The sequence below is a fragment of the Caretta caretta genome, chromosome 5, assembly GCF_965140235.1.
Source record: "Caretta caretta isolate rCarCar2 chromosome 5, rCarCar1.hap1, whole genome shotgun sequence".
Classification (NCBI taxonomy): Eukaryota; Metazoa; Chordata; order Testudines; family Cheloniidae; genus Caretta; species Caretta caretta.
The window spans coordinates 89,780,714-89,797,737 of NC_134210.1; the positions used below are offsets into that span (position 1 = coordinate 89,780,714).

At 39.5% G+C, this 17,024-nt stretch overlaps 1 protein-coding gene across 14 annotated transcripts in view; it reads right to left on the bottom strand.

Moving 5' to 3' along the window:
* ERCC6L2 (ERCC excision repair 6 like 2) overlaps nucleotides 1–17,024 on the bottom strand; it is a 231,730-nt gene that overhangs the window by 157,198 nt on the left and 57,508 nt on the right. For 13 of the 14 annotated variants that reach the window (XR_012668542.1, XR_012668543.1, XR_012668544.1 and 10 more), the window contains 6 exons: nucleotides 15,062–15,157; nucleotides 13,783–13,882; nucleotides 8,248–8,400; nucleotides 6,553–6,633; nucleotides 3,747–4,959; nucleotides 1,776–1,930 (listed from right to left, as the gene is read on the bottom strand). Coding sequence is in view for 10 of the 14 variants with exons in the window: in XM_075128642.1 (XP_074984743.1) it covers nucleotides 1,776–1,930; nucleotides 3,747–4,959; nucleotides 6,553–6,633; nucleotides 8,248–8,400; nucleotides 13,783–13,882; nucleotides 15,062–15,157 (1,798 nt within the window). In the remaining 4 variants the exon portion in view is untranslated. Of the gene's footprint in view, nucleotides 1–1,775; nucleotides 1,931–3,746; nucleotides 4,960–6,552; nucleotides 6,634–8,241; nucleotides 8,401–13,782; nucleotides 13,883–15,061; nucleotides 15,158–17,024 lie in introns of those variants that run through there. The other variant, XM_075128650.1, reaches the window with a different exon arrangement.

The following is a 17,024-nucleotide window of genomic DNA, read 5'->3' on the forward strand; positions in this document are numbered from 1 at the left end:
TGATCAATGGCTCCATGTCTAGTTGGCAGCCGGTATCAAGTGGAGTGCCCCAAGGGTCGGTCCTGGGGCCGGTTTTGTTCAATATCTTCATAAATGATCTGGAGGATGGTGTGGATTGCACTCTCAGCAAATTTGCGGATGATACTAAACTGGGAGGAGTGGTAGATACGCTGGAGGGGAGGGATAGGATACAGAAGGACCTAGACAAATTGGAGGATTGGGCCAAAAGAAATCTGATGAGGTTCAATAAGGATAAGTGCAGGGTCCTGCACTTAGGACGGAAGAACCCAATGCACAGCTACAGACTAGGGACCGAATGGCTAGGCAGCAGTTCTGCGGAAAAGGACCTAGGGGTGACAGTGGACGAGAAGCTGGATATGAGTCAGCAGTGTGCCCTTGTTGCCAAGAAGGCCAATGGCATTTTGGGATGTATAAGTAGGGGCATAGCGAGCAGATCGAGGGACGTGATCGTTCCCCTCTATTCGACATTGGTGAGGCCTCATCTGGAGTACTGTGTCCAGTTTTGGGCCCCACACTTCAAGAAGGATGTGGATAAATTGGAGAGAGTCCAGCGAAGGGCAACAAAAATGATTAGGGGTCTGGAACACATGAGTTATGAGGAGAGGCTGAGGGAGCTGGGATTGTTTAGCCTGCAGAAGAGAAGAATGAGGGGGGATTTGATAGCTGCTTTCAACTACCTGAAAGGGGGTTCCAAAGAGGATGGCTCTAGACTGTTCTCAATGGTAGCAGATGACAGAACGAGGAGTAATGGTCTCAAGTTGCAGTGGGGGAGGTTTAGATTGGATATTAGGAAAAACTTTTTCACTAAGAGGGTGGTGAAACACTGGAATGCGTTACCTAGGGAGGTGGTAGAATCTCCTTCCTTAGAGGTTTTTAAGGTCAGGCTTGACAAAGCCCTGGCTGGGATGATTTAACTGGGAATTGGTCCTGCTTCGAGCAGGGGGTTGGACTAGATGACCTTCTGGGGTCCCTTCCAACCCTTATATTCTATGATTCTATGATTCTATGAATAGGTCTGAAACATAAACTTGAAGATCTATCCGAGTTTAGACTCAGGCTTATCTCTATTCCAAATGTAATTTAACATGAAATGTAATGGCTGTAAAGCATAAAAACATACTCATCACTACAAATTAAGCAAGTGTTAGAAATGCTCCCAACAGGCTTGCGTTCAATTTTCAACTTCAGACTTACATTAACGAAGACTACACTGACCCATAAAGTTGAATTAATCATAGTAGACGTTTTGACATAAACTCTTTCTGCAAACTTGTATTTGACTTTAAGTGATTCTAACTAAAACACTTTCCAGCCCTAGTGAGGGAGTCCTCTGGAATACCATGAAGGTTCAACCTTCTTTTCTGGTAACTTGCTACTTTATTAATTAGACCAAAGAAACTGAAGATTCCAGGCCTCAAATCAAGTCCTATTACCAGAGAAAATGTGGCACAGGATTAGATTTCAGGTACCCAATCTCTGTTCTAAAACAGATAAGCATATTACTTCTGAGACAGTCTTACAGAAACCAGCAGAGGGTGCTGTTCAACTCAGTTCCCAACACTTTCAAAGCTGACCAATACAGAAGTAGCCACAGTATTTTATTTTATTAGGCCTCCACTTGAAACTCCTCCTTCTCTTCCCATCAGTGTCTTAGATCATTCATGGTGGCCATTAACAAAAAACCAAGTTTGAAGAAAGAGAATAAGGAGGATAAAAATAGAACAAAACAACATTTCCCAAATCCTCCTCTTTACCTTGGCACTGTAGACTGCTATATTAGCAGGGAGCTGGGAAAACTGCTTCAACTCAAACACATCTCGCACTGCCCAGTTACTCATCTGATTCTCAGCCTTGCTTGATCCAACCACATTCTGGTTTGAATGAATATAAGCCACTTCTTGAACACCGTCTAATACATGAGAAGAAAGGTATAATCAAACTCTTTTGGCCATTCCAAAATACTGCCTGGATATATCAGCTCTATTATAGAGATCTATTGAAATTTTAAAAGAAAAAGTTAAAATAAAGTTAACTTGGAAATCCTACATTTTGTTAGCCTGTAACTTAGGCCTAGATTTTTAAAGGTATTTAGGCATTGTTGCACTCAGCGTTGCAATGGCTAACTGCTTTAGGAGCTTAAGTCTCATGTTCAAAAGGGATTTAGGAACCTAAATACCTTCAAAAATCTAGGGCTTTGTCCTTAAATCCTTCAGTTGTGCTAATATCCATTTAAGTGCTGCAACCATTTTAGTAAATTTTCTTTTGCATACCGAGAAATGGCAAACTTTGCTCCAAGGCACCCAAAGTTTTTAAAAGATGAATGCAATAATAACGCTCAAAGTTAAGGACTAATCGCCCCAACTACTCCATATTATACATACTACCAATACCACAGTACATATTTCAAATAATATTCAGTGATAAAATTACCAGTTACTGATAACAGGAAAAAAGTTAACATTATGGTGAGAACTCATTTACTCATTCTCAAATTAGAAAATGTAATTGTATCATACATTAATGCTTCTTTTTGTAGTGATTGCAAATGTTTAGCAAAAATAGAAACATATGTAAACAGTCGATTCTGCTTATTAGCAACCCCTGGATTGCCAACAAAAAATTGCCATTATCTGGCAGTTGCCAATAAGAAGAAGGGCACTTTTGTGGGGCTGCAGCCAGAAAGGGCGAGGAAGGATAGCTCAGTGGTTTGAGCATTGGCCTGCTAAACCCAGGGTTCTGAGTTCAATCCTTGAGGGGGCAATTTAGGGATCGGAGCAAAAATTGGGGATTGGTCCTGCTTTGAGCAGGGGGTTGGACGAGATGACCTCTTGAGGTCCCTTCCAACCCTGATATTCTATGATTATAAGGAAGTGTTGGGATGAGCTTTCTCTGGCTTTACCTCCCCAAACCTGCCCGGGGATAGGCAGCAACGGAGAGGGTGGCTGCAGCTTGTATGCTGGGGCTTTCCGACGGGAGGGGAAGCTGCGGATAGGGCAGCATCAGGAGAACAGGGGTGCAGAGCTGCATAGTACCTCTCCTCGTGAGTGGGACTGGGAGGGGAACAGCAGTGAGAGGTATCTTGCTGCTCCGTGAGACGTCAGCACCCCCAACTCCCTGTGGAAAGCCTTGGCATCCAGGCTACAGCCCCCAACTCCATACTGCTGCCCTGCCCACAGCCTCCCCTCGCAGCTTGCAGTGCCAGGACTCCAGCAGGGGTCCCCCATTGGGCAGGGCTGCAGGTGCAAGCACGTTTGCAGGGCTGCAGCGAGGGAAGGCATCTCCCTGCATTTTCTTCCCATGCTGCAGCAGTACAAACCTGCCTGCCTACAGCTGGAGTCTTTATTCCAAAAAAACTCAATAAAGCATCATGCCGTTGCCAATCCTATTAACAATCTGAATCCATTAACATTAATGTCAATGGCATGGAATTCGTTCCGAGCAAAATGTTGCTATTAATTGGAAGTTGTTAATATCCAGGTTGATATTAAGCAGCATCTACTGTATTGCAGAGTGGCCCTCAAAATCAGAAGAGACAAGGATAAAAATAATCAGTGAAATCAACAAGGCCTATAAAAAGGGAAGGACAATATTAAAGATCTCTTAATAAATCAGATATAAACAAGGACAGGGTGACACCTTTAATATATCTGCAAAAAACTTCTCCATATTAAATTTGTACTACTACATTGTGCTGAACAAAAACTCATAATAAATTTTACAATCACCTAAAAAATTGTCCACTGATCCCACATTTTCTTCTTGACTGACACATGCTCTCTTACTTATAGAGGTCTTGTGCACATGAGAGTGACTGGGTGTCGAAACTATAACTGAGGCACCTCTAACACGACAGGGTGATTTGGGGTCAAACTGAATTCTGCGTCTCTGTTTTTTGTGCCTGTGGTTTTGCTTACTTAAGTGAATTTTCTTGACTGGTAAACCATCTTCAGAGGATGAAAATTCACCTATATTCTGTGAATCGGTTTCCTTTTCTCCATTGTTTGGCTTGTTTGCCTGCACCACAGTTCTGGAAGAATTACAGAACTTCTTATTTCGATCATATTTTTGTTTCAACGTAAGAGCAGTGAAGGCTTTCTGGTTTCTTGATTTGGACCATAGGGGTATTTCAAGATCATCAGACTCATCACTTATGTCACTAGTGCCTCTCACATATGTTGTGGACTTTTGGGCATTTTTCCAAGTCTTTGTTTTGGTGAAGACTGACCTAGTATTATGGAATAGAGATTGTTTACAGGCCAAAGTGTCTCTTTTAGGTGTATGTTTAGTGGTCTTTTCTGTATCTGACCCTTCCAATTTTTCTGATACAGCCTTGTCTCTTTTAACACTTTTAGCAGGAGCAGTTTCTTGGTGAGTTAGAATTTGTGAAGGAAAGATGACATCATCACTCTCTTCTGAGCTGCCTTCAGTCTCCATGACTATGCCAATTTCCTTTGAAATGCACTGATCTATATTTTTATTTTCAATGTCCTTTTCTTCCTCAGATTCAGATGAAACAGGCCAATCTGGGGCTACAATCGCACAATGCATATCTTGTTTTTCACTTCTATTTGGTGATTCAGTGGTTCTCCGACGTCTCAAAATACTATGACTTCTACTTTTCTGAAGACCAATGCATTTGACATCTACATTTGCTCTTTGGCCCACAGACCTGGCATCTGAGCTATCATGATCAGATGCACCATTACTATCAGTGACCTCAGTAGCTTTAGTTTCTCTCTCTAGCAGTTTAAGAAAACCACACTGCATTAAGGTAAGCTGTTTCTGTGAAACTAGCATGTCATTTGCACTGCAAAATCTACTTCTTTTTGTTCTTGAGCTTCCCACAAGTTCATCATCACTAAAGTCACTGTAAAAATCAAATTCCTCTTTCTCCGATTTGAGAGGAGCTTTATCGTCTTCACAACCTGGCTCTGCATGCTAAAAAAAATAAATAAATAAATACTGAAAATCATTGTCACAGAACTTAACATTACAACAAAACAAAAAAGCTATTTAAAACAGATATACATTTGGAACAACAACTTCTAACTTTGACTCTCTAATACAGATAATGGGTTTTTACTAAATTATAAAACCCAATCTATACAAAAATAAGTACACATTCAATACACAGATATTAAGCAAGTAGGAAGCTTTGGTATGCAATACAATATTTAACCAAATAATAGCACGTGTATGACGATTAAAAAACCCCCGCAATATTAGTAAACTGTGTTAAATGTTTGGGACAATAACACATGCTATCTACTGTTTGTCTGTTTGGGAACAACCTGCATTTATCCAGTAAACATACCATTACATTTACAGTTTGAACTCATTTTGGTGCAGCTTTCAAGTTGTGTAGGTTAAAAAGCAACTCAACAGTGCAAACCAAAACACTACATAATCAAATCATTTATAAGGAAAACACATAACAGGGTGGCCAACTTTTTAGGATTTGAGGTCCAACACTCCCATTTATAATGGTTTGAAGAACTGTGCGCATATAACCTTCTACTCTAGAATCACTTAAGGACTATTGTAGCCAAGCACAAAACTAAAGAAGTTCAGAAAACAGGAACAAGTCATTAAGATGGCCTGTGGGGGGGTTTATTGGATCTGCAATTATATGGAGCAAGCAGCCCAAACCCCTTGCACAGGGGATCTGACCACTATACCAGTTACTAGGCTACAGAATACTGACTATAGTTAATAGTTAGGGGTCTGATTGGCCAAACCGCCCAACCGGTTGGAAAAGTCAGCAGACTGGCTCTTAAGCCCAGCAGCAGCGTTCAGCGGCTAAGCAAAGCATTTGCCCACAGCTGTGATAGCTCCTGTTTCAGCCCTGCTCCTGTCTATCTTGGTCCCAGCCTTGCCTCTTTTCAGGTAACCCTGTCCTGACTTCAGTTCTAATTACGAGGCCAGTCTAACCACAGAGCACAACCAGTCTCTGACACACAAACACACGAACCAACTATTTGGGCTTTGTGCAAAAGAGCAAATTTTACTTCAAATTCTCTGTTCAAAGTACAGTGGGGGCAGCTCCTCAGCTGGTGTGAACAAACACTGAAATCACTGGGGCTAGGCTGACTTACATCAATTGAGGTTCGGGTCCAACAAATCATTTGTCAAATAAGTCATTCAGAATACAGTATTTCAACAACAGCTCAGTGAGCAACTGTCCCTCTACATCAACAGTATCCATTAACAAAATATATACACGCACAGCAGTCTGATGGTATTTAAGAAATACTGTAGAGGCATCATGATGGGATATTACCACAGACTAAACATATTAATGGAAGTTTGCCTGATATTCATTATCTTCTTGAAAATTCTAATCGAAGGTAGCAAGAGACCATCATCCTGCAGCAATGTTCTCTTTCTGATATTATCCCTTACATACTGTATCTTTTAAAAAATTTTGTGTCTAATTTTTGTCAAAGATGTTTGCTCAACACACTAACTGGACCAAGAAGAAAAAATAGCACCCACATTCCCTGATGTATGACATGCACAAAGACAACTCACCATTTCTAACTTGCATGATGATGGCTCCTCCTTTAGCCATGTAGTGGCTGTCATGACTCCTGCTTCCACTTGACCCTCCCTCTAAAAGAGAAAAGATGCAAGACAGGAAAATTTTATAATAAAAATTACCAACACAATAAGGCAGCATGTGTGGTCTTCAAGGTAAGGTGGGCAGACAGGGCAAAGCTTAATTTTTCCATATTTATCTGGAAGTGCACATGTTCAAAAGTAAAATGGCCACTCACACTTAAGGCCCAAATAAACTGCCACACTTTAGTTGATGGAAACACTCAATGACAGTTAGATCAGGCCTCGAATGAGTAAGAAAACTGACATATTATACATGTTGAGTGGATCCTACACACATCCAAAATTTTACTATTTTTAAACATTTTTTTCAGAAAGACAGTATTTTCATCACTAAAGACTATTTAAAGCAAATACCAAGACATAATTGTTTTCCTCCTAGTAAAACAGATTTGAGCTGAAGTATCCCAAAGTGAAAAACAGGTATCTTTTCCAAAATATGGCTAGACACATTTTGTTTATAAACTTTCTAGAAACATTCATCTTTGGCTGAGACTATGACTAAGAAGCTTTATCTCCAAAGTTCAAATACTAAGAATGATTGTGACGGGGTCATGGCTTTCGCAGTTTAAAAGAGTTCTTAACACAATGGGCCAACTTCAGAGGCAATGCATCCCATATTATAAAATTAGACTCCTTTATCCACACATAAGGGTAAAGAATTTTAAATCGGGGTATCTTACTCATCAAGAAGCCAAAGCAGGTATATGTGTGAAAGTGCACAGTGGCTTACATTACCTTACATAGTCTTCTTACATCTTCATATGAAAGATTTTGGTTTTTTGCTACACATGCTATGAACTAAAAAGTTAGTGATTTATACCAGCTTAGCTCCTAACCTCCTTCTCAGACTCCACAAACCAGACTGAGGAGTGATATATAAGGGGGTGGAGGTGTCAGATATGAGAAAGAAAAACAGTTTCAGGGAATCTTATTTGGCAAAACATACATACTGGGGACATAAAGAGGTGCATGTTATGCATCCTTTACCTCTCTCTACACCACTCTCTGAATCTGGCTCAATACACTGTTTGAGAACAACCAAAAGACAGGGATTTTAGAATGGAATGCCCCACTCAACCTTTTCAATGCTGCATTTTAAAAAAAATGTATGCATATGATACATAAATGCAATAATTCTATGATATGAAAAATGTCTATCCACCCGAACTAATAACCATTAAACAGAAGGTTAGCAAGATCAGAACACCTTCTTCATAGTAAAAAAGTATTTTAAATTTGATTTAAAGGACAAATACTGTATCTGATAAATAAAATACATCTGTGAACACAGATGAATAAATGCAGAAGGTGTCCCAAAAACAATTGTGGTATTTTTATTAGGAACAGAAATGTATTTCATTGAGCTCTTGGCAAGTTTTAATAAGACTACATTTTCCATATTTTTGTTTATTTTAGAGGAATTATTTTGGTGTGCCTGAAAGTGAGAAAGTAACAGCCCTACATTAAGGCACAGTGTAGGCATTTGCTGTTTCAACTTTCACCATACTTCTTTGCATGGCACTACATTCATATTTATGGTAAAATGCTTCAAGAGGAAAAAATATGTAAAGCAAATATCCAAAAGTCATAAGGAAAGCTTCACACCTCCAGGATGTCTTTTGTAAGGCAGGACCCCTGGGTTCGAAGCTTGAAGAGGTTATGGATCCCAAAAAGCTCTCCTTGATGTTCCTTTGATCCTTGCACTGCCTCAAAATATCGCTTGGCATTTTCACTTCCAACTACCGCACAGTGAAGTTGCTAAAACAGAATAATGCAAGAGATTTCAGAAATGTTTAATCCAATCACGTCAGAATTTCCTGGCATTCACAATATATATGCAGCTTTAGTTAAAGCAGGCAGAAATTCCTAAGGAAGAATATTTTGCTTTTATTTACCTGGCAGATGTTGCCATTGTGGTATAATATTAATCTGACTAGTTTTATTGAATAGGAAAGAAAAAAAAAATGTTCTAAGCCTCCTACTTCATTGTTCTATGCCTAACACTGGAAACTTGCTAACTTATTCTTGAGTATCAGTACTTCACTGCATCATGACTGTTTACAAATAATTTATAACAAATATTTAAATTATTGTTATTCAGCCTTTAAAGTACACCAAGAGTGAAAAAGAATATGGTCACTGAATCATGAATATTGATCTGGAAAAATTTAAATTCTGATCCACTCTGATTAAGTGGAATGTACAAATGACTAATGAGAGCCACCACTGTGCTGGAAAAAGTTAAGTAAATAGTGCATTAGATCAAATGTAAATGTTCTTTAAATCAGGCAGGTTGAGCTGTGCTTCAACTGACGTCAAGTGTTCAGTACAAATATAGCAGACATCCTCTGCACGAACAGCAGGAAGAAATGATGGCTTTACTCGACCTGAAAAATTTTTCTGTAGCTCTGTCCCTAGGATGTTAGTAGCCTTTGAGGGCTACTTAATGGTAATTCTAGGACTATGCAGCTGCCTTCAAGGGAGAAGTACCCCTCTGAAATAGTCATCAGTCACAAAGGCAAACTATAGCTGGATGGAGCCCTAATTTTGCTAGGTGCAATGTACATGTTTCTCTAAAAATGTAGTAGCAATCATGATCATAGTTAAGGTTGCACCACAGATTTCAGATTAACTAGTTTATATTGTTTACTTAATTTTATATTTTTGTTCTACTTCTTTTATATTCTGAATCACTAATGGTTGTACATGGTTCCCCTCTCCCACAACTGTTCCACTAATAAAAAACAATAAAAAAAAGTGAAAGTAATTTCAAAATCAAACACATCCTTCAATAAGTTCATCTTTAGACAACACAATACAAAGCATTACAAACAGACTGCTTTTCAAAAAATCAATTACTTACGCATATTAAAATATTGACTAAATACAGAGTAGACAACTCAGCTTATATGTCTATTTGAAGATGCACTTGCACATATACAGAAAGCCACATGTTCAGGTGCGGTCATGTTTCTGTGTTCTCATTAATGGTCACAATATGTTTTTATACTCTTCAACAACACTAGTTGAAAATCTCAGGGAAATTGTGTGCCCAGTTAGATACTCAACTGTCAATGCAATTCAAATCTAGATGTAAAAACCAGCCCTGGAGTTCCAATATTTTGTCTGTAGACTAATTTTATGTAAAATATACTTGGCCAATTAGACAAAAAAATTTCAGCAAGTTCTGGATAATCAGGTCAAAATTTTGAGCAGGTTTCTATCAATGCAGACATAAGATTTGTAGGTTCCTCACTTCCACATGGAAAAGCCTACACATGGGCAGACAAATCAGGTAACTGCACATGCAATTCACAGTTATGTACCAGTTTACCTGTTCATACAGATACACAGGTGTTTGCAGACCAATGCGTCTGCTGATCTTAAGCGTGCATTAGTGGAGACCTAATGAAAATCTGAGTCTTAGATTTGCAAATTTTAACTGACCATTCTTATAGTTAAGAGACAGATGTTCAGTTATATGCATACAGCTGTATGCATACAAATAAGCTCAGCTACATTAATAGGTACCTGATTGGTCAGAGTAGTGTATACAGCCTGTCCCCTCCAGTTATATAATCTATCTAATATAACAGTTTTTTGCATTCAGTAGTAACATGTATATATATGTACACAATTTCATACACAGACCTGTGCAAGTCTGGCCCTAAACATTCCTGCTAAAATTAAATCGTTATGCTTTGTGAGAAAGCTGGTAGAAAGAATGCCTTACACTGTAGTAATGTCTTTGTAAAGTCATCTCAAAATTTTGTACATAAACAGCACATAATTTTCTTCATGGTGCTTTCGATTAAAGTTTCCTAAACATGTATTTAATTAGGATGTGTGACAAAGTTCCTGCTCCACCTTGGTGGGTCTTGCGCTTATTGGTGGATTTGCTCGCCTTGGAGCTTCATGGAAGCCCTTAGTTTGGCCATTTTTCTGAACCCACAATCCAGGTCGACTCCTCCTGTGTCTGACCAGGAGTTGGGAGGATTTGGGGAGAACCTGGGTCTGCCCTCTACTCCGGGTTCCAGCCCAGGGCCCTGTGGAACTCAGCTGTCTCGAGTGCCTCCTGGAACAGCTGTGTGACAGCTACAACTTCCCTGGGCTATTTCCTCATGGACTCCTCCCAACATCTTCTTTATCCTTACCACAGGACCTTCCTCCTGGTGTCTCATAATGCTTGTACACCTCAGTCCTCCAACAGTCCGCGTTCTCACTCTCAGCTCCTAGTGCCTCTTGCTCCCAGCTACTCACACGCACACCACAAACTGAAGTGAGCTCCTTTTTAAAACCCAGGTGCCCTGATTAGCCTGCCTTAATTGATTCTAGCAGCTTCTTGATTGGCTGCAGGTGTTCTAATCAGCCTGTCTTAATTGTCTCCAGAAGGTTCCTGATTGTTCTGGAACCTTCCCTGTTACCTTACCCAGGGAAAAGGGACCTACTTAGCTTGGGGCTAATATATCTGCCTTCTATTACTCTCCTATAGCCATCTGGCCCGACCCTGTCACAGATGTCAGATAATCACTGAAATGGAGAAAGGAATACATGATGTTTAAAAACATGTTTACTGATGTTCAAAAGGTTGTCAAGGTTGGTAGGTCTAAAAATTGACCTATTTTGACAGTGTTCTCCACTGAAAGGTCTTAGCTTCCATATCTTTTTATCTGTTTATTTTTCAGATTGATCACGGTTGCCAGTAAGACGAAAACCCCTATACACAATAAAGCAATATGACATTGTGAAAGTCACAGTCAAGAAAATAGCATACACACATACTGATATTAACAGGGAATATAAAAGTTTTTCAGAAAGTTGTGTACGTTTGAGAAAAAAAACATGTTAAGACTTTTCAGAATAGAGCACAAAAAGCAGCAGATGTTAGTCCTTAAATAAATGCTAATTAATTATTGACGCTTTAAAAATACAGTGATTTCCTTTTAAAAATTAGATTACCGGTATATAGCAGAACTCTGCTAGTTCAGTCACAGTACATTTACCAGAACATTTTCAATTAAGTAAAAGTAAACACTGGAGAAAAAATGAAGTGAGGAACTAGTGACTTTCTGCTGCTGTCTTAGGGATGGACACAATTCACACATGTGATTTCATTCCTCAGACTTTCTATTCAGAAAGTGTCACATGATAGGCACAACCCCTACTCTTGCCCCGATGATCTCAATAAACTGTCCTGAAACAAGACTGGGACAAGTTGAACTAGGAGAAGGGAAAACCTTTCTTACAAATTCTCATGACCCTGCCAGTCACCACAATCCATAGGAGGGAAGAGGAAGTCAGTGGGCTTCCTCAGAAGTATGATGCTATCAAGCAGCCATTACTGTCCAAGTTACTATACTGGCAATGGGGATTGCCCCACTTCAGTTCTCCTCCTCCTCCTCCCTCACTCAAAATGAGGAGCTGGAGAATCAAGGAGTTAACAGAAGAGCCTGGCTCTCACAAATAAGGTAGTGTTCAGAGTAATGGACACTTCTTAAGTCCATTTAGCCCAGCATTTCCCAAACTTTTGAAAAATAAGCCCCACCCTTCTGGAAAATGAAAATCAATCGCGCTCATCTTCAATCATAGAATCATAGAATATAAGGGTTGGAAGGGACCCCAGAAGGTCATCTAGTCCAACCCCCTGCTCGAAGCAGGACCAATTCCCAGTTAAATCATCCCAGCCAGGGCTTTGTCAAGCCTGACCTTAAAAACCTCTAAGGAAGGAGATTCTACCACCTCCCTAGGTAACGCATTCCAGTGTTTCACCACCCTCTTAGTGAAAAAGTTTTTCCTAATATCCAATCTAAACCTCCCCCACTGCAACTTGAGACCATTACTCCTCGTTCTGTCATCTGCTACCATTGAGAACAGTCTAGAGCCATCCTCTTTGGAACCCCCTTTCAGGTAGTTGAAAGCAGCTATCAAATCCCCCCTCATTCTTCTCTTCTGCAGGCTAAACAATCCCAGCTCCCTCAGCCTCTCCTCATAACTCATGTGTTCCAGACCCCTAATCATTTTTGTTGCCCTTCGCTGGACTCTCTCCAATTTATCCACATCCTTCTTGAAGTGTGGGGCCCAAAACTGGACACAGTACTCCAGATGAGGCCTCACCAATGTCGAATAGAGGGGAACGATCACGTCCCTCGATCTGCTCGCTATGCCCCTACTTATACATCCCAAAATGCCATTGGCCTTCTTGGCAACAAGGGCACACTGCTGACTCATATCCAGCTTCTCGTCCACTGTCACCCCTAGGTCCTTTTCCGCAGAACTGCTGCCTAGCCATTCGGTCCCTAGTCTGTAGCTGTGCATTGGGTTCTTCCGTCCTAAGTGCAGGACCCTGCACTTATCCTTATTGAACCTCATCAGATTTCTTTTGGCCCAATCCTCCAATTTGTCTAGGTCCTTCTGTATCCTATCCCTCCCCTCCAGCGTATCTACCACTCCTCCCAGTTTAGTATCATCCGCAAATTTGCTGAGAGTGCAATCCACACCATCCTCCAGATCATTTATGAAGATATTGAACAAAACCGGCCCCAGGACCGACCCTTGGGGCACTCCACTTGATACCGGCTGCCAACTAGACATGGAGCCATTGATCACTACCCGTTGAGCCCGACAATCTAGCCAGCTTTCTACCCACCTTATAGTGCATTCATCCAGCCCATACTTCCTTAACTTGCTGACAAGAATACTGTGGGAGACCGTGTCAAAAGCTTTGCTAAAGTCAAGAAACAAGAAATCCCATCATGTGTTTAAATTTCAGTTTAATTTCTCGTACAGGCCCACCAATATTTAACTGAAATTTAAAACTTGCTCTTACATTTTTATTTTAAGGAATGACATTCAATATTGGCTGTCTCAGATCTTCATAAGAGATACTTAAATCTCCTTTCTCACATGCTTTGAGTGCTGAAATAAGTAACAACATTGGCACTTAAAGTACCATCACTGGCCTGAGTTAGCACCCACTGAAATAAATGGGGTAGTTCTTCCTTGTCAAGTGCATAAATTAACATTGCAAGTCATAAATCCAACATAGAGTCAACCTTGCTATAGGTCAGCTTTCACTCATTCAGACAGCTGGCTGAAAATAGTTATTGTTTTACATGTACCATGATACTGTGTGAACTTTACCTGTTTGTAAACCTGCCGTAAGTACATCATCTCCTCCACTGTCCCCAACGAGATCAATCTAAACACTTTCACATCTCTGCACTGGCCAATCCTATAGGCTCTGCAAAGACAGAGTAATTTTGAAGAATGCCAGGTTATTAGCCAACGAGTTCCTTTGGGGATAAGTAAAATCCTAATTCCAATAAAAGGGAAATATTGTAAACTTAAAATAGAACTTCCCTAAAAGACAAGTTTAGAAATTAAATGTTTTTACCCAGCTCACATTTTCTCTCTTTATGGCCCTCACTTCAGAAACCACAGAAGAGATTTACTGAATGTCAAGACATCAGAGAAATGTGACCTTCACAGAGGTGGTACCGTGAAAGTCTAGTCTTGCAAGGACACACATTTCTGCAACATCATAACATTTTTCCATTTGTGGAGTGTGAAGGGGAGAAAGATGTCTTCCTGGAGGTATCTAAAAATAGACTCTCCATATTGTTAGAAATTACAAAATAATGGAGGAGCTTAAAAGCTAAAATATAAAATAGGATGGAACAAAGAATGTATTTTTACTCATCAAAACTCAATTGCTTTATACATTTTAAAGACTCCTTGGGGTGTTTCCTTAGTTATCTAAAAGTATTTTCATGAGCTGTATGTGAAATGCTATCCTACGTTTAGAATGTCTAGGAGAAAACACTTATAAAATAAGAATCCTGCACATGTCACCACAGCAAGCTATCAGACATTAAACTGAATGCTGAAATGGGACATCTCTATATTACAGAGGTTTCAAAATAAGAACACAACTATTTTTCTTCAGGGATTCTCTGTTTCTCAACATCACTCTTGAGCTGGATCACTAACTGTGTATTTTTTGTTTATATTCTCTACTTTTAAACAGGCTAGCAGGGATTGTTCCAGGTTCAGGAAAAATGCCATCAGGCTATATGTTCACTTATTTTTTTAAAGCGAAACTATCATAACAGCAGCTTTGTCCTATGCCTCTCTCTTCCAATGATGTCACAACTTGAAAAGTAGGAAATAAAAAAAGTTACAATTCAGAGGTAAAGGAGCTGTGGAAATTCTCACTGACTTTTTAAACAGTATGCAGAGTACATTAATGCTAAAAAAAATTATTAACAGGCATTTCTAAATCTAGTCTGATGCGGCCAAAATCAGATTGTGTCTAAGAATATCCTATTCTCTCAGAAAATTTGCATAAGAAAATCTATTTCCAAAATGAAAAAACAAAAAGAGCACTATGTCTACCTAAATTTTAAAATTGAGATTATACCTGTCAATGGCTTGAAGATCATTTGCTGGATTCCATGTTGGATCAAACAACAGAACGACATTGGCTCCAACAAAATTGAGACCCAATCCACCAGCCCTTTAACAAAAATGAGTTAGTTCTTAGACTGCAAGAAAAGGAGTTAGGTACCACCATTTTTTAACTCAAATTAAAAGATTTCTAGCTCTGGATCTATTTAACCAAAATTAGGCTTACTAGTGGTAGGCTCACATTTTTTCTCATTCCAAACATAATTAAACAGCATTATACCAACGTCGGTAGCAATGGGCTGGCGCTTTATTTACAAAACACAACAATAACATAATAAACTAACAATCATGATTATTGTAGAAAATCACAATACTTTAAATTGCAGGCAGACTCTATAACCTGCCCAACTACAAACAAATGCTTTCACCTTGATAACAGAAGTGCTGCCCAACTACCTGCTGCATCCCCTTAACACTCAAAGTGAACAATATGAACCAAATCCTCAGCTGGTGTAAATCTACATAGCTCCATTTACTTCAACAGATCTATGTCAATTCTAGCCATATGAGACAGCCAGAAGAGACTTTATGTAAAGAGAGACTTACTACAGAGTTTGTACCAGTTTTGTTTCTTGAATCACAGGGAGATGGATTTTGGCAGTACTTGCTACATGACTTACACCAAAACAAGGTGTAGTTTGTAATGCCTCTCCCAGCTATTCTTAGTGCAGCAGTCCTGGCAGGATAAACAAGTACTAGAGTGCAGTGGTGCCTGTTTCTGAATAAAACTATTGAGAGGGCTAAGTAAGAGCACAGAAAAGTGAATGATAAAACATCACTCGTTTGTGATGCAGTCCTTCTAGTTTCAGAGTAGTAGCCGTGTTAGTCTATAACCGCAAAAAGAAAAGGAGTACTTGTGGCACCTTAGCGACTAACAAATTTATTTGAGCATAAGCTTTCGTGAGCTACAGCTCACTTCATCGGATGCACAATATCTGTGAAGGTCATTATAAGAAAGTCCTATTACATATGTATATATTGGACTTTTGGGGAACAGTTAGGCTCAATGTGTTGGTTGCATCTTCCAGAACACCTTAACTACTCCAAAATGCTGTTCAGACAACAAAGGTCCCAATACAGCAAACCCATTAAGCATGTGCTTAATTTTAAGCAATTGAACAATTCCCCTATTGAAGCTAAAAGGATTACTCACTTTCTTAAAGTTGGACATATGCTGAAGCGGTTTATTGGAGTGGGGCCAAAGAGAGGAGTAGTCAAGTTGCAGGACTGGTTCTTGGAAATATCTTTAGTACCTGTTTAGCCACATTCCTCCTAATCCCCCCCAAAAAGAGATGAAAATTTCTGGAAAGTGTCTGGAAACAAAATGCTTGTATCCAATGCGCTAGTATCTGAGAGATTGTTTGAGGTGGGCTTTGATTTCAAACATGCCATTTTTGATTTTGGGTTGTTTTTTTTTTCAGATCCAGAAAGCACATTCGGCACATCCTGTGTATGATGTGAACAGACAGCTGGTAGTCAATAAGACTGAATCTAGCGGAAATGCTAAGGGGTTTCAAGAATCTCTCTCTAACAGTATCCCTTGCTGGGGATATAGACGGTAGATATAGAGTTTAAATAATTAGAAGTAGCACCAGTTAATCAAGTGAGAGTGAGGTAACATATGTATGTATGGCAGACTGGTCATCACAATTTGAGTGGATACCATTCTTAACTGATGAGTGTCTTTCTTGATGAGATCTATCCCCTCCATAAGGTTTATAGTGGTATCTTATGGTCAATGATGGTTTCTCCAAAGAATTTAGAAGAAAGTGGCAGCAAGCCACTACATGTTCTCAATGAGACACCCCCAAAATATGGAAAAAGTTTATTCAAGTTTTTTTAAAAAGTGTATATTTTAAATAATTTATTTTGGATTCTATTAAGCTAGTTTAAGGTGGTTGGAAAGGGTTGAGTTA